Source organism: Pempheris klunzingeri, chromosome 11, assembly GCF_042242105.1.
Source record: "Pempheris klunzingeri isolate RE-2024b chromosome 11, fPemKlu1.hap1, whole genome shotgun sequence".
Taxonomy (NCBI): domain Eukaryota; kingdom Metazoa; phylum Chordata; class Actinopteri; order Acropomatiformes; family Pempheridae; genus Pempheris; species Pempheris klunzingeri.
This window is the reverse complement of record NC_092022.1, coordinates 24,559,841-24,583,839: the sequence shown is the minus strand read 5'-3', so window position 1 is coordinate 24,583,839 and position 23,999 is coordinate 24,559,841. Positions and strand designations below refer to the sequence as shown.

At 43.7% G+C, this 23,999-nt stretch overlaps 1 protein-coding gene across 1 annotated transcript in view; it reads left to right on the top strand.

The window, feature by feature from the left end:
* myt1b (myelin transcription factor 1b) overlaps nucleotides 1-17,753 on the top strand; it is an 87,135-nt gene extending 69,382 nt beyond the window's left edge. Inside the window, exons 5-23 of the mRNA XM_070839377.1 lie at nucleotides 736-798; nucleotides 2,304-2,716; nucleotides 3,432-4,667; nucleotides 6,066-6,200; nucleotides 6,670-6,760; nucleotides 7,029-7,145; nucleotides 9,013-9,227; nucleotides 9,922-10,109; nucleotides 11,999-12,256; nucleotides 12,850-13,004; nucleotides 13,104-13,220; nucleotides 13,616-13,684; nucleotides 14,135-14,197; nucleotides 14,562-14,642; nucleotides 15,267-15,488; nucleotides 15,581-15,672; nucleotides 15,951-16,054; nucleotides 16,864-17,007; nucleotides 17,182-17,753. Of these exons, the coding sequence (XP_070695478.1) occupies nucleotides 736-798; nucleotides 2,304-2,716; nucleotides 3,432-4,667; nucleotides 6,066-6,200; nucleotides 6,670-6,760; nucleotides 7,029-7,145; nucleotides 9,013-9,227; nucleotides 9,922-10,109; nucleotides 11,999-12,256; nucleotides 12,850-13,004; nucleotides 13,104-13,220; nucleotides 13,616-13,684; nucleotides 14,135-14,197; nucleotides 14,562-14,642; nucleotides 15,267-15,488; nucleotides 15,581-15,672; nucleotides 15,951-16,054; nucleotides 16,864-17,007; nucleotides 17,182-17,325 (3,907 nt within the window). The 3' untranslated portion in view covers nucleotides 17,326-17,753. The remainder of the gene's footprint in view (nucleotides 1-735; nucleotides 799-2,303; nucleotides 2,717-3,431; nucleotides 4,668-6,065; nucleotides 6,201-6,669; nucleotides 6,761-7,028; nucleotides 7,146-9,012; nucleotides 9,228-9,921; nucleotides 10,110-11,998; nucleotides 12,257-12,849; nucleotides 13,005-13,103; nucleotides 13,221-13,615; nucleotides 13,685-14,134; nucleotides 14,198-14,561; nucleotides 14,643-15,266; nucleotides 15,489-15,580; nucleotides 15,673-15,950; nucleotides 16,055-16,863; nucleotides 17,008-17,181) is intronic.
* The last annotated feature ends 6,246 nt before the right edge of the window (nucleotides 17,754-23,999 follow it).

The window sequence follows — 23,999 nt, the reverse complement described above, 5'->3', positions numbered from 1 at the left end:
CTTCCCACCCAGGCGCCAGCTCATAGGCCCTCAACGGCCACAAAGCCCATTCACCTCCTTTCTCTCCCTCTCTCCAAATTATTTTTTCATCCCCTCTCATTTTGTCACACTTCACCTCCAAAGATTGATCTGTGCTCAGCACTCCAAAGCAACCTTTCTGTTTTTGGATTAAGAAAAAAAAAAAAAAAAAACAGTAGGGAGGCCAGAGATTGTCTCATTTAAAATGCAAATGCAGCATTTTTTAATAAGTGAAATTAATAATGAGGATAATTGGAGTAATAAAGGGCAATTGCTGGGGGAAGTTAATGAGAATTGAAATGAGCTGTCCTGAGGGGTCATAGCAACCTGAACAGAGGAGGGAGGGAGAGAGAGAGAGGGAGAGAGACCTGATAATGATGACTGGTGAGGAGAGCAGAGCAGGGGAAATTACAGCAGGTCTCGGCTGATCCTTATCGCTCATACTAACAGGATATAGGCCAGGCTTGATGTACGACATACAATATTATGTTCTCCCCAGCTTGATGCCACCTGCATTCATGCATTATGTGTCTTCTGGTCGGATGTGTGCATGTGCATTTGTGTGACATGCGTGCTCAGCTTGCATGTCTTTGCTTTGCTTTGTTTTGTTTATCTTAATTTACTTTCTTTATTGCCTGTGGTTATCATTGCTTCTGCATAGGGACTAAAATGCACCGTGTCTTAAACATATCTCTAACCTCCATCCATCCCATCCAGCTGCCCCACCCCTGGATGCAATGGCTCTGGCCATATCAGTGGGAGATACTCACGACATAGAAGGTAGGGCAGATTAAAAACCCACCCTCTGTCTGTCCTTCTTCTCTGTCTGTCTGTCCTCCTCGTCATCTCTGCCCCACAGCATCTGCTGTATGGAAAATACCACTTTCACTTTGATCTTTTAAAGGAGCAGTTCCACTTCACGGGCAGCCAGTTAGCGTAACACAGCATAGAGACTGGAGTCGGTCTCTGGCTTTGTCTAAAGCAACACAGCCTCACATGGTATCTCTTGTGTTTAAACCAGACAAAATAAAAACGTAAAAATGCAGTTTTATTGGCAGCTTTGCATCAGACTATTTCTTGGCTGGGTACACTGGCTTCCGTGGCATCCCTCATCATCGTACTCACACTGATGATAAGCCAGTAAGTAGATGGTCCCACACACGTAACACCACGTAAAACCATAGTTATTAAAAAAGTTTTCAGATTACCATCAGGTTATCTTATTCCCCCTGACTTTATGCTGAACGAAACTAACCGGCTTGCTTTTGTATACCTACCTTTTAATATCGGGCTGTGTGATAGTAATTAAGGATGTAGTAGAGGGCAAATTTTTGAAATTCAAGTCAAGACAGAGATCAAAGTAAGCCAGTCCAGGTTCGGGACTATTAAGTAAGACAAGCGTTGCTGTTCCTTAATTGAAATTCCATTGTTTCTCAAGCAAAAATAAACAAGACATGAGGTTAAAATCAGATTCTTTGTGCATTAGATGAGACTTTTGTCCTTTTTGTTATGCAAATTGAAGGCATTTATGATATAAACAAGTTTCAAGGATACTGAATGACCCTAGAGGCCAAAACCAGATGAAAAAAAAAACATTAACTTTGTAATTTTGAATAATCACATGCCAGTGAGAGTAGCTGTTTTGGAGATTACACAAAACTCCCAGAGCGTTCAAATCTAGCCCAAACCTCAGGTTTAATTCTAGCTCTCCTCTCCCTCCTTCCTCGTCTGTGTCGCTCGCCCTCAGAGACTTTGCAAGACTTGAGGCAGCTCACTGGCTTGTGACTCTTCTTTATTGAGGGGCAGATATTAGCTATCTGTTTACATGTGTATTCGTTCAGCAGGCAATTTCAGATGCACTTTGTTTATAGATCGTCCCTCAATCTCCTTCGGCGTCTCCCAGGTGAGAGTAAGAGGGAGTTTATTGGATTTCACCCTCTGCTGCCTCGCCCGCCCGCCTCTCCTCACAAGTTGTTCATTAAACGTTCCAGTCAATTGGCTGAGATTGGTTGTGATGTCTGTGTGAGCCAGCATGGCGCCCCCCCCAGGCCACATGTGTTGATTCATACTATCTGCTGAAAGAACCACTCCATCCTTCTTCATGTCAAAACACACACACCCTCCACCACGCTGCTTAAAGTCACTCATTAACATGAAAAGGTGCATGAGGTTTTATTGGATGTACTAGAGTGTGTCTGTAATTCCTGATCACAGCCTGGTATTCATGCCACCCCTCCTCCCCTGTCCTGTCCTCTCTCATCTCTGTGTCTCTTTCCCTCCACCAGCGTTCTGGGTTGCCCCATCGCCAGAAAGCGCCGCCTAGAGGAAGCAGAGGCCGAGCAGGAGCAAGATCAGGATACGGAGCGGCCCGCCTCTAAGAGGAAGTCCCACCCCCTGAAACTGACCCTGGACGAGGGCTTCAGTGCAGAAAGTGATGCCAGCAGCGAGGCTGAGGGCGAGGGAGACAAGGATGGAGAGAAAGCAGCAGAGACCAAGGAGGCGATTGAGGAGGAGGAGGAGGAGGAGCAGGCGAGAGAGGCAGCTGTAGAGGAGGAGAGAGAGGAGATGACAGAGGACTTGACACAGGATGGACAGACAAATGGACAGGAGGAGGAGGAGGACACGCAGAAGGAGGAGAGAGAGGAGCGGGAAGAAGATGAGGCTTATCAGAAGGAGAACACATTTGCAGCTGATGAAGGTAGTCTTCTTCTACAAACCACTTAATATTAATCAAAGTCATCTTTGCCTCCTCTTCACTGCTTCCAGGGGCAGATCTTAAAGTCCCTCTTGGTTCAAACCCCACTCCTGCAGTTAGTGAGGCAGACTTTTAAAAAAATATTATTATTATTATTATATATATATATATATGACATCACCGTGATTATTTTTTTTGAAAAGCTCCTCTAGAGACATACAGCAGGCGGATCATTTGTAGACCTTTGATTAACAGTTAGGCTTAGGTTTTACCCATGACTTAAATATAGACACTCCCAGTCCGTGGAAGAAAATCCCTGAGGCACATCATTAGTTAGCAGAGTGTACAGTAACATAGACGAGCTTCTAGATTTGAAGGTAAAGAAAATATATGCATGTCATTAATAATATAAATATGCAGTGGCCTATATTAATCCTCCAGACAGATACAAAACTACAAACGGAAAGGTCCCAACATATGTCTGTGCTACAGGAGGTGAGTTGCCATGGCTGCCAATGACCACTAGTGGCACTGTGACCTTGTGTCAAGCTGTTTTACATCCACAGACTGTGTCTCAGCAGGCCTTTTTTTTTTCACCGTGAGTTCACAGAGAATGACTTAGCAGGCAGGAAGGTGATGCAAGTGATGATAAACATGACTCGCTTCTTCCTCCATGCCACAGCTCTGACCTCTTCTGTTCTCATCTCTGTTTCCACAGAAGAAGAGTGTGTGATCATTGAAACTGAGCTCGGAGCAGCGCCACCTGCGGCCGAGAGTCAGTCTCCCTCCCAGAGTGCCAAAGAGGTGGCCAACTCTCTCCTCCACCTCTGCCGAGTGTCCAACAACAATGCTCCAACTGTGGCCATTCAGCAGCCTGTTGCTATGGAGACTGAGGAGGATGTCACCGTGGCAGCTGAACGGGGTGAAGAAGTAAAGGACAAGCAGGATGGGGACATGGATGAGGGAGAAGAGGAAGAGGAGGAGGAGGAGGAGGAGGAGGAGGTGGCACACAGAGTTCAAGTTTTTGAAGAGTCGTCTGTTCTGCAGAAGGAGGCAGCTGAAGTGGAGGAAGAGGAGTTGGAGGAGGTGGAGAATGAGCAAGGAGAGCACCCAGATAGGGGCAACCACGAGAGCCAGGAGAACCACCAATATCTGGCTGAAGATGTCCACCATGAACAGATCAAAGACGAGGAGGAGGAGGAGGAGGAGGAGGAGGAAGAGGTGGAAGAGGAGGAAGAGATGGCAGAGCCAGCACAGCAAAGTCAGGGCTCTCCAGCAGAAGAGGAGAAAGAGGACCACAGGGGGGTAAATCACATTCTGCCCATTTCTGATGTGCCAACTGCCATCCCCACCATCACCAGCACCGCAGCAGCTCAGGGAACACACATCAAGGCTGAAGACCACAGGGCCAGTCCTCTGGAGGACTACAACTCTCACAGGGAGAGTCCCCTTGAAAACTACAACACCAACAGAGCCAGTCCGCTTGACAAATACAATTCTCATAAACCTAGCCCGCTTCAGAACTACAAGGCCAGTCCTCCTTTAAGCTACAGCTCCCACAGGGCCAGTCCCCTGGAGGACTACTTTCCTAACGTTAGAGGTGAGAACTATAAAGTCCACAAAGCCTCGTCCTCAGCCTCTCCTGACATTATCGAGGTGCGATCAGATAAGTCAGAGGAGAAGGACTTTGATGACATGGATGGGGACGACGAGCGCGACGACGAAGACAGCCTGTCGCAGCGCTCCACGGTGACAGACGAGTCAGAGATGTTTGACATAACCCGAGGGAACCTGGGCCTGCTGGAGCAAGCTATCGCTCTGAAGGCAGAGCAGGTGAAGCCAGTCGGGCCCAGAGAGCTGCTTTGTGCCCCAGATATCCAACACCAGCGATACTTCACCATGGATGACAGGCCCAAGCACCTGGACATCATCCGCAAAAGCTACTTCAGCAAAGGTAGGGCAGAGCTACAGCATGTACTTAGATGTTAAGGTGGCTGAGGTAGGCAATGCAAAGGGAACACTTAGCCCTCTTTACAAATGAGACGTGATACTCACCTGCTGATAATATAGGGTTCTTTTCCACTGTCAAAAATAAAGATGACAAAGTGTTCAAACTCATTTTTATACCATATTAACTTCAATAGAAAGTAATGATTCTTTAGCAAGAAAGTAAGAGATGTGATTGGACTGTTCACTTGGTACATTGGGGTACAGAAAATGATCATCTAAACCAGCACAAGTGTATTGAACTTAATGCCACAAGCAGAACGTACAGATAAACACAATGTACCAATTAGAGAGTGATGAGTCACAGAGCTCTGTTTAGATCCTCCCTCTCCATTGTGGCTGGGATGAAGTGGTTCCAGCTGAATAGACATCCATGAAGAGCAGATAGGACGCGCTTGAAGAGAGAGTGAGAAGGAGCAGCAGGCAAGAGATGCCGACGTTTTAGAGAGAGAAAGAGAAAGAAGAGGGAGCGCAGGTTGTTCCACAGTCGGCGGTGGAGTGTTTGCTTACATGCTGCATGTGTTCGGGCCTTGTATTTCACCGTTGGCACGCTGCCCACTTGTCATGCTCCTCACAGTATAGCAGTAGTGTGATTACATGCCTGGTAGTGCTGCCCTCTCCTTGGCCTCCGCTCCCCCCTGTGGTGACGTTCTTGTTTTGCTCGACACTAATTAGGAGATGCATGTCTCGTTAACATTCAATTTGAAGGCCAATAGAGCATCACGCCGTCCTCTTGCTTCTTTTTGCCTCTCTCCAGTGCCACTGAAACTGGCTGGCCTACCTCCAGTAGCAACGGGGAGGAGTAGTCATCGTTAATGAATGAAAATGATTGTGGCATGATTTCCTCCTGATGTATTTTCAGGTGTTGTTTTGTCCAAGATCTGAAAAAAGATCCTTGAGAACGTTAGACAAGCGTAGCAAGGGAGCTGAACATCATCAAAGAGTACAGGAGAAGTAGGTCGACTCTGTTTGGACTAACTTTGAAAGAGCTGTAATTTCTCCTACCTGTGACATTAACTCATCCTTCACAGCGTTTACAGAGACGTGCGAATCGCATTTAGACGAATTCAGAAAACACCTTGTGTGTTAACAGAGATAATAAGGCACGAGGAGCAGATACAGATGGTGTTGCCTTTGTACAGTTGTCTGAAATATGTCTAGATTTCACGCTCAGCCAAGCAGACTGTCTGATGGCATTAACCACTTGCTTTTGTCCTCCTTATTCGTGCCACCTTCCCCTCCTCTCTCCTTATCTCTCTTTCCTTCTCTCCATTGCTCTCATCACGCTGTTTCTCCTCTCCTCATCCTACTATCTCCTTCTACCCTCCTGTCCTCCTCTATCCAGAGAGCAGTAGGACAGAGAAGAGGGAGATCAAGTGTCCCACCCCAGGGTGTGATGGGACGGGTCACGTGACCGGTCTTTACCCCCACCACCGCAGCCTGTCAGGCTGTCCGCACAAGGACAGGATCCCCCCGGAGAGTGAGTGTTGTTCAGCTGCTTAAAAGATGAAAATAAGCATGGAGAGAAGAAAAGTGACAACAAAGGGCAGTCTGACAGTGACAGAAACCTCCCGTCTCTCCTCACTCACAATATACTCACAGAATTACTGGAACTGAACCAGTTGAATCATGATTTCATGAGGTTTTCCAGAGGTCATGATCTAATCCAGGTTTATGTTTTATTTTAAGTACATTGCAAAAGAAAAATAGAACATTAAATTATGCAATTTTATTGGACCAGAAACAGACAGTAGCTGGAATATTCACCATTTTGTCATGTTTGCTGTTAAGAGGAGCAGAAGGTCATATTTATAATAACTCTGAGGTGGGTTTTTTCTTTTTTTAGAAGAAGAAGGAAATAGAAAATTCAACTCCCCACCAAATAATGTGTGTGTGTGTGTGTGTGTGTGTGTGTGTGTGTGTGTGTGTGTGCTCTGTCCTCTCCTCAGTTCTGGCCATGCATGAGAATGTGCTGAAGTGTCCAACACCTGGCTGCACCGGTCAGGGCCACGTTAACAGCAACCGTAACACACATCGCAGGTATTCATACACACTGTGCATTTACACTATAGCACCTGTGTTGATGTGTATTTGTGTCCGAGTGTTTCTGCAGAAGAGAGTGTTATGCACAGGGTGTGTTTTTCCATTTGTGTATTTGCAAGCCTGTATTTTGTAAGAAAGTGTTGGTATATATTGTGCTGTACATCGTATGTATGCAGGAGGTGACAGTCCACATCAGTGTGATACAGATTTACATGGTCAGCAGCATTTTCATATTCATCTCCCTTCTCCTCCTCCGTCCCTGCAGTCTTTCTGGATGCCCCATTGCTGCTGCAGAGAAGCTGTCCAAGGGCCACGACAAGCAGCATCTCTCTCCACCGGGCAGTGAGCACCTCAAAGGAAGCCCCAATGATAGAGTGTTAAGGTGGGTGACACTCATACAGCTCTACCTTAGTAGAAGTACGGTGGCCCAATGGCAGCAAAAGGTGGTAAAATGTTACCAGATGAGTCAAAAATATAACTGAATACATGAATTAATAGTAATTAAAGAAAATATAAAGCTTACTTCACACTTATTTACTCACCCTTTAATCTCACCTACTTATCTCCTTTCTCATTTCAATAAACAAGCGACTGCAACCAGAGTTGGATCATTAATTTTACCGATGTTACAGTTTGCTTCAGTGAGGTAACATTTCCAAGTTAACCAGCTGTTATATATGCACACTCTTCCAACCTGCCCTGGACATACACTGACACACTCATCTCACAGAAGAAGCATGTGGAAATGCTTGGTTTGGAGCGCAAGGAATAAATAAGTGATTAAACAGGCTAAGATCAAAACATGTAAAGGGAGGTTTTTTTTTTTTTTTTTTTAACAAATACAATTAATAATTGATGTATTCAGTTAGATTTTTGAATCATGTGATAATCCTTTAATGCCTTTTATTGGCGTCAGGGCTCCGTAGATAAGATGGTGAATGACAGGGCAGACGGAGCACAGTGAACCTTTCACCTGTGTGAAGGCTGTCTCCTCCAGTCCGAAGCTCCTCCACAGAGAGAGAGACGTCCCTGACCCTGGTTACTGCGCCCCCCCCATCAAAGTTACAGCTGGCCTGCGAAGGGCTCGGTGCAACAAAGAATCTTGAAGCATTCAGTCTGGCAGTCCGGTCATTAATGTCACCTGGAACACTGAGATCTCTTTATCGCCATTCATCTCCCCAGCTAGTCAGGCACGGTGATCATGGCCACAAGAATGATAATTAACACAAACCAGACACTGGTATTATGCTAAGTCTGCGCTCTTCCTCATTGGTATTTTAATTAATAATGCAGCCGATAAGCTAATTATGCAAGTTGTAGGGGCATTGCGGGGGATAGGAAAAATAATTGCTTTCCTTGAGGAAAACCTCATCAGTGGTCGGACAAAGCATTGAGGATTAAAACATAATAAGGCTTGCTTTGTTTTTCTTTCTCAGATTGTTATTAAAATGAGCTTGGTTGTCTGTTATATAAGGGGGCTGAAGAACTCCTCGTGCAATCTATGTTCTAATGAAATCCATGTCAACTAAATAAAAAGGGAATCTTCCCCTGTGATCAGTAGTTGAAAGTTTTCTACTGTCATGAAAATCCGTCTATAGGCTCGTATTATTGCCGTGTAGCTTATTAATGAGCGTATGGTTGGAGAACAGACCCTGGGATATGGGCTTTGGTGGAAAAGACGAGGAAGGTGACTCGGCAGCTACCCCTGCTTCTATCCCCCAACCCCCGCCCCCCTGCCTCCGTCTTCCACCACTCCCCTTTCTTTCTTTCCCGCTCCTCTCTCCTCCTCTTCTTTCTGTCTTCCCCCGCCCTTCTGCCTCTCCCTGGTCTAACAGTGGATTTACGCCAACAGGTCTGACAAAAGCCCAGGCTCTCCAGGAAAACGAGAGGGCTTAAAGCTCATAAATTCCATGCTGTACAACATGCAAATGTGCCCTCTGCTGATAAGAGAGCTTTTAATCCTGCTGCACTCCTGCTAAGTACACCGTTGCCCCTATCTTTACTCTCTCTATGTCGCTCTCCCACCCTCTCTCGTTCTCTTATTCTCTTTTTGTCCTCTCTCTATTTGTTTTTTAAGTTGATTGTGAGACTCTTTATTGCGCCAATCCTCTTTTATATTCCATCTCTCCAAGTCTGTTCTATTCTGTTCTATTCTATTCTACTTTCTAGTTTTCTGCCTCTTCTGTATCCACCTCCTGCCACCCTCTTTACTCCCCCACCCCCCTGACGTCCTCTCCCTCTCCTCACAGGCCCATGTGCTTCGTGAAGCAGCTGGAGGTGCCCCAGTACGGCAGCTACAGGCCCAACATGGCACCCGCCACGCCTCGCGCCAACCTGGCCAAGGAGCTGGAGAAGTACTCCAAGGTGTCCTTCGATTATGCAAGCTTCGACGCTCAAGTGTTCGGGAAGCGCATGCTTGCTCCAAAGATGCCCACCAGCGAAACCTCACCCAAAGCCTTCAAAAGTAAGAGAGGGCTGCTGGTTTGTTGGGGTGCGACGGTCCGGCTGAGGCTGCTCGTCCAGTATCATATCATGAATATCATTTTCTCTCTCTCTCTATGTTACTGTTAGTATCATATTAAAGGAAAAGGTTTAGGACATTTTAGAACATGTGCTCATTTGCTTTCTTACTGAAAGGTAGATGATACCACTCTGATATCTGTCTGTTAAATACGAAGCCACAGCCAGGAGCAAGTCTGCTTACATATGGCCGATGTATAAAGACGGACTTACAATAGGAATTAATTATATCTTGTTTTAGTTTATCTGTTGAAAAACCAAAGTGTGGTTTCCACACGTCAGCGGTTAGCTGACCCTAGAGACTGCGGGTGGGGAAACAGTTACCCTGGCTCTGGCCACAGGTAACTGAATCTGCCCAACAGCACCTCTGAAGCTCACTAATTATCCTGTTTGTTGGTTCATCCATAAACCAAAGTTTAAAAACAGGACAATGAAACAAACGTGTGTTAATTAGTGAGCTTTAGAGGTGCTGGGAGGTGCATCTAGTCGCCTTTGGACAGCGGCAGGCTGATCTACCGTCGGCCCAGCAGCAAAATATGTGCATTATACCTTTTTTTTGTCTATTTACTATTCTCCCTTTATCATATTCTACTTTTATAATCACCTGATCTAAAAGATGGCTTTTTGTCCTCACACAGCTAAACCCTCATTTACCAAGTCATCTTCGCCAAACCTCAGTCTCCACGGTTACGGGAAGAGCTCCTCCTTGGCCTACGACTACTCCCATGATGCCGAGGCCGCTCACATGGCTGCCACTGCCATCCTGAACCTGTCAACACGCTGCTGGGAGAAACCCGAGAACCTCAGCACCAAACCCCAAAACAAGGTAAGCACAATGTGTGTTTAGTCATGTTAAAGAACTCTTATTAAGGATTGTGATTAAAGATAATATGAGAGAAAGAAGTCCTAAATCATGATGTATAAATACGATCAAGTTGTTTGTCAGTGTTTGACGAGGTGATGTGTTCTTTTCTCTGTAAAAGTTGGAGAAAGAGATTATTAGCTGATTGTAGTGCAGACTGAAACATTGCAGGCCACAGCTGGTGAGATGAGAGGGGATAGCAGTGGGTGTGCCTCTCCTCTCCTCTCATCATTTTTTTTCTCTCCCCATCAACTCTGCATGAATATATCATCAGGAGACATTGGCTTACAGCAACAGGATGGTGTTGAGATGCAGTTGCATCACCTCTCCCATCCTCTTTCATCCTTTCATCCCTCCATCCCACACACTTTTCATGTTGTTATTGAATTTGGCTGACTGCCAGTTCCCTGGATTACTTTTCCACCAGGTAGCCTTTTTTCATTATCTGCCGGACGGATCTCCCACTCTCTTTCTCGACCCCCGCCACTCTTTCTTTCATTTTCTTCTCACATCTCTTTTTACTCTGTTTTATCTCCCTCTCTTCCTCCCTATACAAGTCTCAGAGTTTCTCTGTCTCTATCCATCTCTATCTCTGCCTCTCACTCACTCCCTCCATCCCCTCTCTGTGCACAGGAGGAGTAATTGGAGCACCACTTTCCCCCATATTGTGATTTTTAAAAGCCCTTTTGCCTCACAGAGGAGAGAAAGTGACAGCTTCATCGTTTTTCGATGACCTGATATGGTTTTAGGAAGATAAAAAGTAAAGATTAACGTCTGTGGCAGCACAGCAGAGCAAGGTGTTGCAGCGAGGCACTGATCCAAGTGCAGACCTTACAGAGGAGATCAACCAGGGACTGATCTGGAATCAGAGTCAGAGCTAGTTGAAATCCAATATTGAAACACTGGAGCTGAGCTCATCAACCAGGGACAGTTCTGGGAACTGTTCCCGTTTTCTCTCCACTTCTACTAACCCTTTGATTTTTCTGGCCCTTGACCAGCTCATATGAGCGCCATTTTAGAAGAACGCTGAAAACATGGCTCATCTCACCCCTCTGCTTCTGTTCACCTGCCAGCTCTATTATAGAGCGTGGAGAGATGGACCGCGGCGTTGGTGCTCTTGGCAAAGTTTTTGCAGAGTACATTAGATAGCATTACTAGCATGCTTAAGCGATGAAGGTGGGCTTTTGAACTTGAACATGTAGCACTCTGAAAGAGTGCAGCTCGCCGCTGTATCACTATAAATGTTTGTTTGGTACGGGCTGCAGGCAGTAGGTAGATGGGCGGAAATAGGAAGCAATCAATTATTTCACCACATGAAAATAAGAGAGGAAGATGAGTTGTAACTGAATCTAAATTCCTCCCTGAATGTGACTGTGGGTTATATAAAGCTATGATTTAGGAAAATGTAGCTATGTTAATGTAGTGCTGCAACTGAATCTGCTTAAGAGAGTAATTAAATTAATCACAATCATCATCACACAGGGCTGCCTCTCATATGCACTTTAGTGCACCAGAGGTGAATGCATTTACATTTAAGAATACTTAATTAGACATATTAGTTAGCTATGTTTCTCCATTAATTTTCTCCCAGCCCAGGTACCAACTATGTATAGAGCCCCCAAGTTAAGCAGAGTAAAAGTAGTTCAAATATTAAAATAAGTCTGAAAATAAATCCTACAATAAATATGCCGTAGTAATGAGGTTTCATATTTGATCATAATTTTTCACCTCATTGTCTATATGATTATTTCATTTACTCTTATTGTCGGACACTTTCGGACTCCACAGGCATTTTGAAGTCAAACTCTTTGGTTGTGTAAACAGCTGATGATGTTGCGATGTGTTCTCTCTAGGAAATGGACATTGAGGTGGATGAGAACGGCACCCTGGACCTGAGCATGAAGAAGCCCATTAAAAGAGAGGGCAGTCTGTCCGGCACCAGCCCGGGGGTTCGGTCCCCAGACCCTTCTTCCTCCTCATCTTCCTCGCTCCATCCTGGCGGAAGCAGCGGGATGACGTCACCAAACCTACACGCCTACAAGCAGGAGGAGTGGGAGGGACCTCTGGATTACACTAAACCCAATCGCCAAAGGGAGGAGGAAATGGACGAGGTCAGTACAATTAGACTGAGCAAAAGCACGAGCTGAGAACACGAGCGCTGTTTCTTAGAATATTAGTCACAGAGGAAGTGTTGCAACATAAATAACAACAGCCAAAATTCCCCCTAAGCTTTTTGAATAAGAAACTCTTGTTTACATCACTTTGTCTTTCTCTAATCCCCTTGCCTTATTTCCTGTCCCCCTTTCCTCTTTCTATTATTCATCTATTTCACTGAAATACAGAGTTACTGTACAGTTAAAACATTGCACTGTGTAACAGAGGTGGTGTGTCAGGTGCATTGCACCATCCTGACTTTGGCATATGCAAATTTATACTCCTTTGAACGTTTTCAAAAGAAATATAAAGGGCTTTGAGTGTAAATTTTTTATGAGGACACTCTGCATCACTTGTCTACAAAAGAATGAAAAAAGGACCCGAGCAGAAACTAGTGTGCACATGGTGGTTTGCAAAGTTTCTGTGCTTGTATACAAATGTGCAAATTGTTGTTGTGAGAAAAGCCATCACTCAAAGATGATCTAAAGGAAGTTGATACAGTCCATACAACAACGCGGTGGCACAATTAAAATTTAAACTCCCTTTTCAGATGGAGCACACGGGCCAGTCGTTTGTTTCGTCTGACCCAGAGGACTGTGACATGATGCAGGACTGCCTGGAGGAGAGGAAGTACCCAGGAGAGGTTACGACCCCGAGCTTCAAGGTCAAGTTCCAGCCCAAGGATAGCAAGAAAGAGCTGCTCGCGTAAGTAACAAGAGGAAGAGGCCACGGTACTGGACAGTTAAAAAATTTGACCTGATGGTGGCGCTAGATGGAGATTTAGTCAGAAATGTAGTGATTCAGTCCCTCTGTCCTCCTAACTCTGCATCTCTGCCCCTGTTTTCTCCCCCTCTCCAGATGTCCTACACCTGGCTGTGATGGCAGTGGTCACATCACTGGAAACTATGCCTCCCACCGCAGGTATGCTCCAGTGCTGCCTTATTTGGGTGACACTTTATGCTAGTGGTCTATATATAAACTCTTACTAAATATTAGCTCTGCTGAGGCTCAGAGAGTCCAAAGCAGGCGCACAACTAATTCAAATATTTTATTTGATCCTGACATGCCAGAGGCAGTAATGTAGCGTGAGCCCGGGAAGCAAAGACAGTCATTGACTTTGATATGCATCAGTAATTTACTTCCTGCCGTCTGTCCTCTTCTTCCTAAATGACCTTGGTATGCCTTGCATTCTTGATTCCCCTTCACTCACATCTTTCTCCCCTCTCCTTTCAATCTCCTCACACTCGCTTTCCTCGACCCCTTTTTTCGTCCTTCTCTTCTTCTGCCCGTCCTCCGCTCTTTCTCCTTTCTCTCAGTCTGTCTGGGTGTCCTCTCGCTGATAAGAGCCTTCGGTCCCTCATGGCGGCCCACACCCCTGAACTCAAGTATGTCTGCTTTACACTTGCTTTTCAATGCACTGCTACTGACACCGTCCAAAGCCACAAAGCTTTATTCTGCTGACGTTCACTTATCTTTTGTTGCTAGCTGCTGCCTCTGCTGCTGCATCTGTCGTGGTGGTTTTTTTTTTTCTGCATCTGGCTTGGACTATGCTTGCTCTCACTTCAATCAGTTCATGTCAATGTGAAATGAAACTGCAATTCTGTGAGAAGTGTTTGAATAGCAAAGTGCCCGAATGAACTGAAAAACAAACACTTCTCACCAGAATGACGAAAGCAAAAGAAAGAATAGGAGCAATGTAAATGGGCCATTTCTCTCATCTGCATAATACCACTTTCTTGAAGACGCTCTCCCTCTGAAACATCTCCAGTGTTATTTTTTCTGCTGACCTTGTGTTACGTGTCTGATAAGTTAACGATTGCTCTGCCCTTCCCCAGATGCCCCACTCCAGGATGTGATGGCTCAGGTCACATCACAGGAAACTATGCCTCCCACAGAAGGTAACCAACAAAAAACAAACGCACTCACACGCACACATGGACACACACCACACACACCACACACCACACACACACACCTACACACACACACCCACACACACACACACCCACACACAGTCAGTCAGAGAGGCCTAGTGACAGTTCATGGTAAAATTAGAAAGGGATCACATACTCACTCATCTCCACATTTTTCTATTAACCTATTTTTCGGCCATATTCGGCGTTTTGAGTTGATTTGGTTTGTAATTTGGTTGAAAAACCTCTGAAAAATTATTCTTCCTTATAATGTTCTCTCCCTTTATCAAGCACTTCACGAGACCTTTTTTCAACCCTATGTTATCAACTCCATACTTTCTGTTTTCAGTCTCTCTGGGTGCCCGCGTGCCAAGAAAAGTGGAATTAAAACTCCTACCAAGGACAACCAGGAGGACTCCGAGCTTTTAAAGTTCGTACCGCTCAGAAAGCCATAATGTCTGCTTTTAGTGAGACTGACGGTAAAAGTAAAATGCAATAAAAGAGAGAGAGAAAGAGAAAGAGAGAGGAAAGTCACAGTGAATCATATGCAGAGGTACTGACCTGCCCCCATAATTGAATCAAACAATCAGGCCCTTACTGATGGGAAAATACACTTACTGCAGATACTGATTCTGAATGTAGTTCACTGTAGAGTATCGTAGAGTAGATTGTCAATACATAAGAAATACATGGACTTCATTTTGCATTTGCACACAAACGGTTAATTTAACAGCATATTGGTAACAGCATGTGCTAAACCCAACAGCTCGTGCATCACTAATAATATTCATTGCATAAATAATGTCAAACACAGATATAAGAGAATGAATTTGGCCAAGTAGAGAAAGTCTATAACGTAAATCTTGATTCTAATATTCTCAACTTTCTCTACAGTTTATATTTTGGGATACTCCTTGTCTAACCCTTGTGCCTTTTCACTCTCTTTATTTCTTTCCCTGCTGCCTGGCTTCAACACTTCTTCTCCTCGCTCTCCTGCTGTGCATCTATCCTCTCATCTTTTTCTTGTTTCCCTCCTTTCCTTTTCTCCCTGCAGATGCCCGGTGCCGGGCTGTGACAGCCTGGGTCACATCAGTGGAAAGTACGCCACCCACCGCAGCGCCTACGGGTGTCCGCTGGCGGCCCGCAGACAGAAGGAGGGTCTTCTCAATGGCACACCCTTCAACTGGAAGGCCTTCAAGACAGAGGGGCCCACTTGTCCCACCCCGGGTTGTGACGGCTCTGGACACGCGAACGGCAGCTTCCTCACACACCGCAGGTAAGCTGCACGCAGACATTGTTGGGTTTGAACGTAAAGATATGACGTGAATGTATGTGAGATGTTAAGAATATCCCTCTGTGTGTCTCCAGCCTCTCAGGATGCCCCAGAGCCTTGTATGCCAAGAAAAAGGCCAAGTTCCCCTCAGAGGACTACTTGAGCACCAAGTTCAGAGCCAGCGATGGTAAGATGTGGTGAAGAAAACTAGAAATCAATTTGTATTTGGCCTGGTGTCCAGACATGTCTGTGTGCTAAAGAACATACCCATGACTTTGTAGAGCACTTAGTTTAACAGTGAGTAGTCCAGGGACATGGAGGGTTAGCATCATTTTGAGAAAACTAAAATGCTCTGTGCTCCTAAATACAACGATAGATACAAATGGAAAATGCATCGGAACGATACACAAACCAGACATTATTCTTCTCTCTTCTGATCTTTGTCGTTTCTACTTTTTTTTTTAGTTTTGGACAACGATGAGGACATCCAGCAGCTGAACAAAGAGATTAACGACCTCAACGAATCCAACAATGAAATGGAGGCTGACATGGTCAACCTGCAGACACAGGTGTGTTTCTAGTGTTGCTTTATTTCAAGCTGTACGTCACCGAAGATGCTGATGTGTTTTACCAAACTGAGAGTTGTATGTAGGACTAAAAGTGCTCGATTCAGAAAGCTGGAAAGCAGAAGAGCACACCTTTGCTCTATTTCATAAACTTGAGGTTATTGCTGCTTCAGCCTCACTAAATATGGCGTGACTAGTAGTAAGCAAACTTAACCGACAGTTATTTAGCGTTACCATCATCCTATTATTAGCTCGTGTGGCTAGAGTAAGCGCTGCTCAGCGGAGGTTGTTTTAAAGAATAAGGCCGGTGATATTCCATATTTAGTTTTTGTCAAGAAATCTCAGAACCTACAGTGTGCTCTTACTTTCATTAGTTCATACTCGCAAATATATGAATTCATTTTTAATTTAAAAATTATTTCCAAAAACAGCTGGTCACAGTAGTTTTTCCTCAAACGGCACTGGAGAAAACAGGAGCAAATAGTTTGTTGGGGACTATTTTTTAGTTGTGTATTAATACACATGAGGTGCTCTGGTGGCAGCTGGGCTGGTGCTGTTTGTGGGAATGAGTCAAAATAATCTACAGTATGTGTGCTCATGTTAATAAAGGGACATGTCACCCATTAAAACAGTGCACTGATTAATAAGATATATCAGGCTTAAGATACTTCTAAGATACTTCTAGATAATCAGCAGGCGCACTCTTTGAATTTCTTCAAATATTAATTTCTAGTTGTAGATAAAAGAGCAGTTTAGGCAGCCTAATGCCTCACATGGTACAGCTGTAGAAACCCTGCTGCGCTGCGTTGCAGATATCCTCTATGGAGAAGAACCTGAAGAGCATCGAGCATGAGAACAAGATAATTGAGGAGCAGAACGAGGCTCTGTTCATGGAGCTGTCTGGCCTCAGCCGCGCCCTGATCCGCAGCCTGGCTAATATACGCCTGCCACACATGGTGAGTTGATATCCACATACACACACAGAGCTGGACCTCCCCCCCCCCACACACACACACCTTTTTGATTGATTGCATGCATTTGTTTCGAGATAAATCTCTCGCGTTGACCAGCGCATAGCTGCTCCTTTCCCTGCTCCTCTCAGCTGAGATTGGTTGTTGTTTGTACCACAGCAGGAGCCAATCACCGAGCAGAACTTCGACAGCTACGTGAGCACTCTGACCGACATGTACACCAACAAGGACTGCTTCCAGAGCCCTGAGAACAAGGCTCTGCTGGAGAGCATCAACAAAGCTGTGAAGGGCATCAAAGTCTGAGGCTCGATACACACATCTACACACACACACACACCCACACACACACACACACACACACACACACACAGAAACTGTCCTGAAGCGCTGTAGCGTGACAGAGGTGGAGATGTAGGGATGGGGAGATGAAGGAGAGATGTTGAAATACTCTACAATATATTGAAATATGATTCAAAAACAAAAAGGGAATTCAGGTCATTTAAATAAACGGCGACTTTTAAAAAAATCAACCCAGGGAGCACTCTGTTTGAAGAAAAGTGACGCGGACCAAAATCCACACCATGCTGCTGCTGGGATTAAGAGAAGGAAACAGATCCTTCAGCCAGAATGGATGGAAAAGAAGAATAATGTTATTAGAAACTGCTTCTGGGGGTCTTAATATGCTGTATGTTTACCTGTTGTCTCTCTTTTGTGCCCCTAACTGTTTTTGGAGAGGGTTTGATCGGTACGCGTCTGGTCAGCCTTTCGCGCTTTACATCCACTGAAACTGTGGAGGAACGAGAACACGGGATTGCATTCGGGAGCTTTGGCGACACGGAGAGGAGGACACAGATGAGTGAGGACTCTCAGTGGCATCCTGTGGCACGCACCGTGGCGGCCGTGTGCGTTCTCCGGCTCCGGAAGCTCTCTGATTCATGACCACACACACCCCGGCAATATGGAGCACGCGCTAAACTGGATGTGTGTTTGCTTTGCAGTATTACTGCGGCAAAGATGTCAACAACACAATGTTGACTCAGTTTAGCGGGGAGGGGGGAAAAATCTTCGACCAATGTCATGAGACAGATCCAGGAACAGTGTAGGTTGTTTATTTTTCATGGGACAGCTGATATCATGATTTAAAAAGCAGCAGAATCCATTTTTTTCTTTTTTTTTTTTTAAAAACTGAAATGCCTAGTAGTCATAGTGTGCACACAACATAGGAATTGCACTTCATTTCAATGAATAGTTTTGTGGTACAATAATTATTGTTATATATGAATTATTTAAACTTGTGAACTTTTAAATTGTAACTTATTGCCATTTATGTTATTGAGGTTTATTTATTTGAAGCAATCTATTTATTAACTTTGTTTTGTAACTCTCAAAAAACAAATGCATCTTACTGATTATCATGGTGAAAGCGATTTGCAGATGTCTTACGTCAATATTTTAAGAATCTATATAGATAAACTGACAAGGCATATTTTGTTTTGAGTACTTTTTAAAAAAACCTTTTTAAGTGCAGATGTTTTATAACTGACAAAACATTTTTGATAATTTTACAAAAAAAGTTATTTTTTTGGGTTGTCCTTGTTTTTGTCCTTTTTGTTTATGTTCTTTCTGTTCCTGCTACATTCAGAAACCCACTGCTGAGAAAAAAAAAAGAAAGTATGTATTTATTATTTATTGAATATGAAAGAAATTGACTGATATGGCTGTATATTTATTTTGTTATTTATGTGCGTGATGTGACGATTGAGTCTGAGTAGTCTTAAAGATCCACTGCTAATATTTAAATAAAGAAACAAAATCAATACAAATACTGTTTGATTACTTAGGCTTATACCTAGACATACCAGCAGCTGATTGTAAAGACATAAAACAACCCAACAAAAGCAATCACTGTTCTGTTGCTATCTGGTCTCTGTGTGTTTGCTTTTGTCAGGTAGAAGAAGAAAACCAAGAAAAGTAAAAGAAAAAAGAAAAAACCACAACAAAAAAAAAACATAGAGTTCAAAAATGTTACCTCTCCCAAGCGCTTTGTAGCGGCCAGTACTGGCTCACCCAAAACCTCTGTGATGTACCATAGATGCTTGAGTAATGCTTTCAATTCTTTTCTTCTTATTTATTATTTTCATCTGTACAATGGTACATATACAGTGTAAAGCTCTGTTCCAGCAGTGGTTTAGGCTGGATGTATGGTTCTAAAACACACACACACACACACACACACACACACACACACAGTAACATATCCAACCCTTGAGGATACTGTAGTTTGGCCTCCTTTGACAAACGTCTATCAGATAAACATACACACCCTTGTAGCCTTACTCTAGATTTTAATTTTTTGATGCACAAAGTGCCACTAAAATAAAAAAAGAACTCACTTTCTTTCCTGATTCTTCGCATTTCTGCAATGTAACAATGTCTGGTCCCGGGAAGACCACGGCATCAAGAGAGTCGTGATTGTTTCAGATGCCTTTATTTCTCTGCCAAGATGGCCATTAGTACACTATAAATACATTATGTATAAATAGATTTTAAAGATGCTATATATATGAATATAAACATACATATATTTTTCCAGTGTAATTGTTGACTTGCTCTTCTTCTCTTGTATTACCTTATCAAAGGATCTCTAGCTGTGTAGAGGAGATGTGAGGGGCGCTATCAATAGGAGGCAGTTACACCTTGTTAAATATCACTAAGACCTGCTGAACTGTGGCTTTAAACATAACATTCAGTCAAGCTGAAGGCAAAGTAGGCGTTGATGATACAGTACAATGCTTTTGAAGTGTTTTCATAGGTTTCCTTTTTTTTCCTTTCCTTTCCTCGTCTGTCCTTGATCCAGAAATGTCAAAAACATCTACTGTATGTTGTACTACTGAATCTGAGAAATGACTGTCAATTTGAAACTAGATGGTTGGCTCTTTGTTCCTATGTGTCATGTGAGTTCATGTATAGTAAAAAAAAAAAAGATGATGCCTCTGAATAATGTTCTGCACATAGTGTTTGGCGACATTGTGCAGTTCTTGTATTGTTACTGGTAAGGCCTGCTCTCTATGAGCCCATTCTCTCTCTAATGTTGAAGTAGGAGACTTTAGTGTGACCTGCCTTTGAGTGATCTGTTGCAGCTACTGTGGTGTACAGTATGATACCCTTGTGTAACTCTGATGTCAAAGGCATGTTGTAAATGTGCTTTTAGCCAATGTAGAATGGAACTCCTTTGTGCACTTTCTGAATAATCGTTGAAAATGCCAGCATTTGAGTCTCGACTTGTAAGGACCCCAATAGATCACGAGCAATAGCAAGTATTCACCCCCCTCCCCCCCCCCCGCGCTGGAGGGCACATTACAGTACAAAGCATTGTCACACCTGTTTATTGCTGTTCACACAGAAAACAACATGTATGCTGTGTCAGATAGAGACATCTCTTCGATTCAGGGAGTTCAGCTCGTGCTGTCAAAGCTCCAAAATGTGTAAAAAAAAAAAGGAAGGAAGGAAGCGGTACTTTCTTTTCCAAACAAAAACCAAAAGAGATTGACAGGAAGCAGAGTTTGGTTCTCAGGTGACTGGGGAGAGCTGCTAAAGCAGAACAGAGCAATGCCATAGGTCAGTCAGTCAGCTGAGGCTAGAGGCGATAGCAGCGGCTGGATCAAGGCCTCGTGTGAAATGAGATGAGTGTGTGGGAGTGGGAAATTGATTTGCCAGGCTACACAATCTCCCCCTTGTTTTAGGAGGAGGCGTTTGTTGCATAAATATGTGTCCATCACTCAAAAGAATGTCAAAGCTTTTTATGACTTTTAACCCCCTCCCTCCCTGCTCCCCCTTCTTCATGTCTTGTGTAACCTTTCCTCAGGAAAGATAGTTTTTGATGCATTTGGTTAACAAAGTAGCATATTCTTCCTCTCCTGAAATGCACGAGAATACTACCCGAGAGTGTTAAGACTGTGAATATTCTCCTAACTTATTTGGTATGGCATGACCCCTTTTAAACTGCTTGATGAAATTGTCTACTGAGGTATGTAAATGAATAACACAGAGGCCATGAAAGCATAGCGTTTTCAAAAAATGTCAGCAGAGAAAGCAAATGCAGCCTCCGGTCGGTTCTGCGCCCACACACTGTATGTTTTCTTATTTACATAAAAGTATTGAGTGATGGGGTGAGGAGTTTTATTATTCTAAATAGCAAAGGAAATTAAAAAACAAACTGGTCAGGGCCCAGTTTCCCTAAAGCACCTGGAATGAAAATGAATTTAACATGATGACACTTTCAGGGAAACCTGCCCAGACCAAAACCCAGCTGTGTGTTTAAGACAGAGGGGGAGGGGGGGGGGCGCACCTTTGCATCCCGGTTTCATGTCAGATACCGTTGTTTGCTAGTCAAAAGCAGAGTGGTCACACTTTTTGACGCACACACTACATAGGCATTGACTTAGTAGAAAGAAATGCCACTTTTTATCAAGCAGAGCAAAACCAAAAGCAACCCCCCCACCACACACACACCCCCCATACACACCCCAACCGCCCCTGCTGTAGTTCCAAGCTGTGTGGTCTTATCATGTGTGCCTTTCTCACTCCACTCATTTCAAGATATGGTATGTTTACACTCTGCAAACCTTCTTCAAATACCGTTGAAATCATCTGGTCTGGATCTACATCTGTTAAGCGGTAACTTTGGGGAAACCTGGGGCGGAGGGTTTCTACCGTGTGTACATGGGAATGAAATAAATGTGTCTTTTACATGCAGGGAGAGGCCACGTGGCGACAATAGAGATACAAAACAAGCTTTTTGTTAGGCTAAAGAAACTGTGATCTCATTCTGTCGATTCAGGTACCAAACTGCATGGACAGTTTCTGTGAAGGAATCTGAAGAACATCATCATCATCCTCATCATCATCATCATCATCATCCCTAGATAATGCATCAGTGTGCAGGGCATTATTTTGAAACAAGTGGAAGTCTCTGTACATATTTGTATTAAGAAGAAACAATGTTATTGTTGTTGTATTGAAGATAAGCTGAAAATGGTTAAAAAAAAAAAATTGTGACAAAGAAAAAAAAAAATAAATCCACAGCCAAGGGTTGTCCTGCTAGCACATTTTTACAGAGATGAGCTATTTTTACTGGTGATTTTCTAGGCATTGATATTGATATCCTTTTAAAAAAGTACAAAACTTCCAAAATTACAAGCACTTCCACAACGATAGATTGTATGGTAATTTTTGTTACTTTTGTAGACGTGGCCGTTCCTTTGCTACTGCACCGTTTTGTAAAGTGGGACAGGCCTTGGCTGTGTGTCCTCGGGGTCTCATGTTTTTGTTCTTGTTTTTTTTTTGTTTTTTTTAATTATTTGTTTGGGAAGTAAAACACTGTAGATGGGCTGAATTTGTGACTGTGTGTTTATGTACTTGTGTACATGTTCCCCTGTTCCTGTGTCAGTGTTATAAGCCAGAGAAGTGATGTCAGTTATTGTGGGGGTATGAACCATTTTAAATGTTCTCTATGAAAAACACAAATAAAGAATCATAGACAAGTATGACTCAGTGTGTGTGTGTGTGTGAGAGATGTTGGATATCTATCTTTGTGGAGGACAGTTTGTAAAGTAAGGACAGTCCTCACTTGGTCACGGGTTCTTTTTTAAGATTCAGCGCAGTAATATAGCATTAAACAGCTATTTGCTATATAAAGATCCAGTGGAGGAGAATAGAGAATAAAGTTACACCTGCTCTGTGTTGTGGGGCTGCAAGAATGGTTAAGTGGGCAGAAACATACTACAGTGAAACCAAGCCTACCAACGAGTCACAACAATGATAGATTAAGATAAACCACTGAGCTGACAGTAGCACAAACGCTGCGAGTGGTTGTCAGTCAGTGGTTGTGTGTGTGTGTGTGTGTGTGTGTGTGTGTGGGTTCTGGTCTGAGATGCAGAGACTTGATACAGAAGCTTTCAGGTTAGAGATTATTTAGGTTAGGGGTTGGGATTAGGCATTTAGATGTGATGGCTAAGGTTAGTTTAAAGGGCTAGAGGATGCATTATGTTGGTGAAGGTCCTCACAATTATAGAAAGACAAGTGTGTGTGTTTGTGTGTCTGACAGAGAGAGAGAGAGAGATGATCAATCTCACATTGCCATTACACCAGGGCTTGTACATAAATCAAGTGAAGTACACTGTCCATCATATGCACTGACACACAGTATGCATGGCCGAGCAGTCACATAACACACACTGCTTTCCTGAGTGGGAAACAAAATGGGGGACTTGAGTGTCAACATGTAGTAGTTCCATGTAGTTTTTACGCTGAACAGCACTGACATCTGGTGGACCACGTAGTGAACCAGCATGCTGCGTACACCCACAAACACAGAGTGGGAATCATACAACTTTACGGCTCCAGTCGGTTTTCTCCGTTGTTTTTGCACAGAGCTTGAATGATAATCGTTATTCTCCAGACTTTTGTTGTTGCTTTTAAGGAGAATCCTAAAGTGTTTAAACACAAATGTCTACCGCTGATCCAGTGATGCATTCAGCCTCATGTAAAACATTTACAGTCAGTGTCTGTTAAAACAGAAATATGTCGCATGTGTTATTTAATTAGTAACATGTTCCTCCTAAGAATCTACACTCCTCACTAAAAGTTAGGGATATTCAGCTTCCAGGTGAAATTTCAGGATGAACCTAAAATGCATTCTAACCTTTCCAGGTGAACTTAATGTGACCTTCTCTAAACCTTTGAATGCACATGTCCAACTGTTCAGTGTCTCAGTACTTTCTGCACCAGCTGCTGTTCTCTAACAAGAAGCTTAACAGCAACATTCACAACAGGTTTGATCCATGAATCCACCAATACATTTCCTGCTTCAGTTAGAATTGGTATTTAAACAGTCCTCCTCATCCTGCTGTTCACATTCTGACATCATGAGACCAAGACGACACCTAACAGTTGATCAGCAGCACCTCAACACTGGA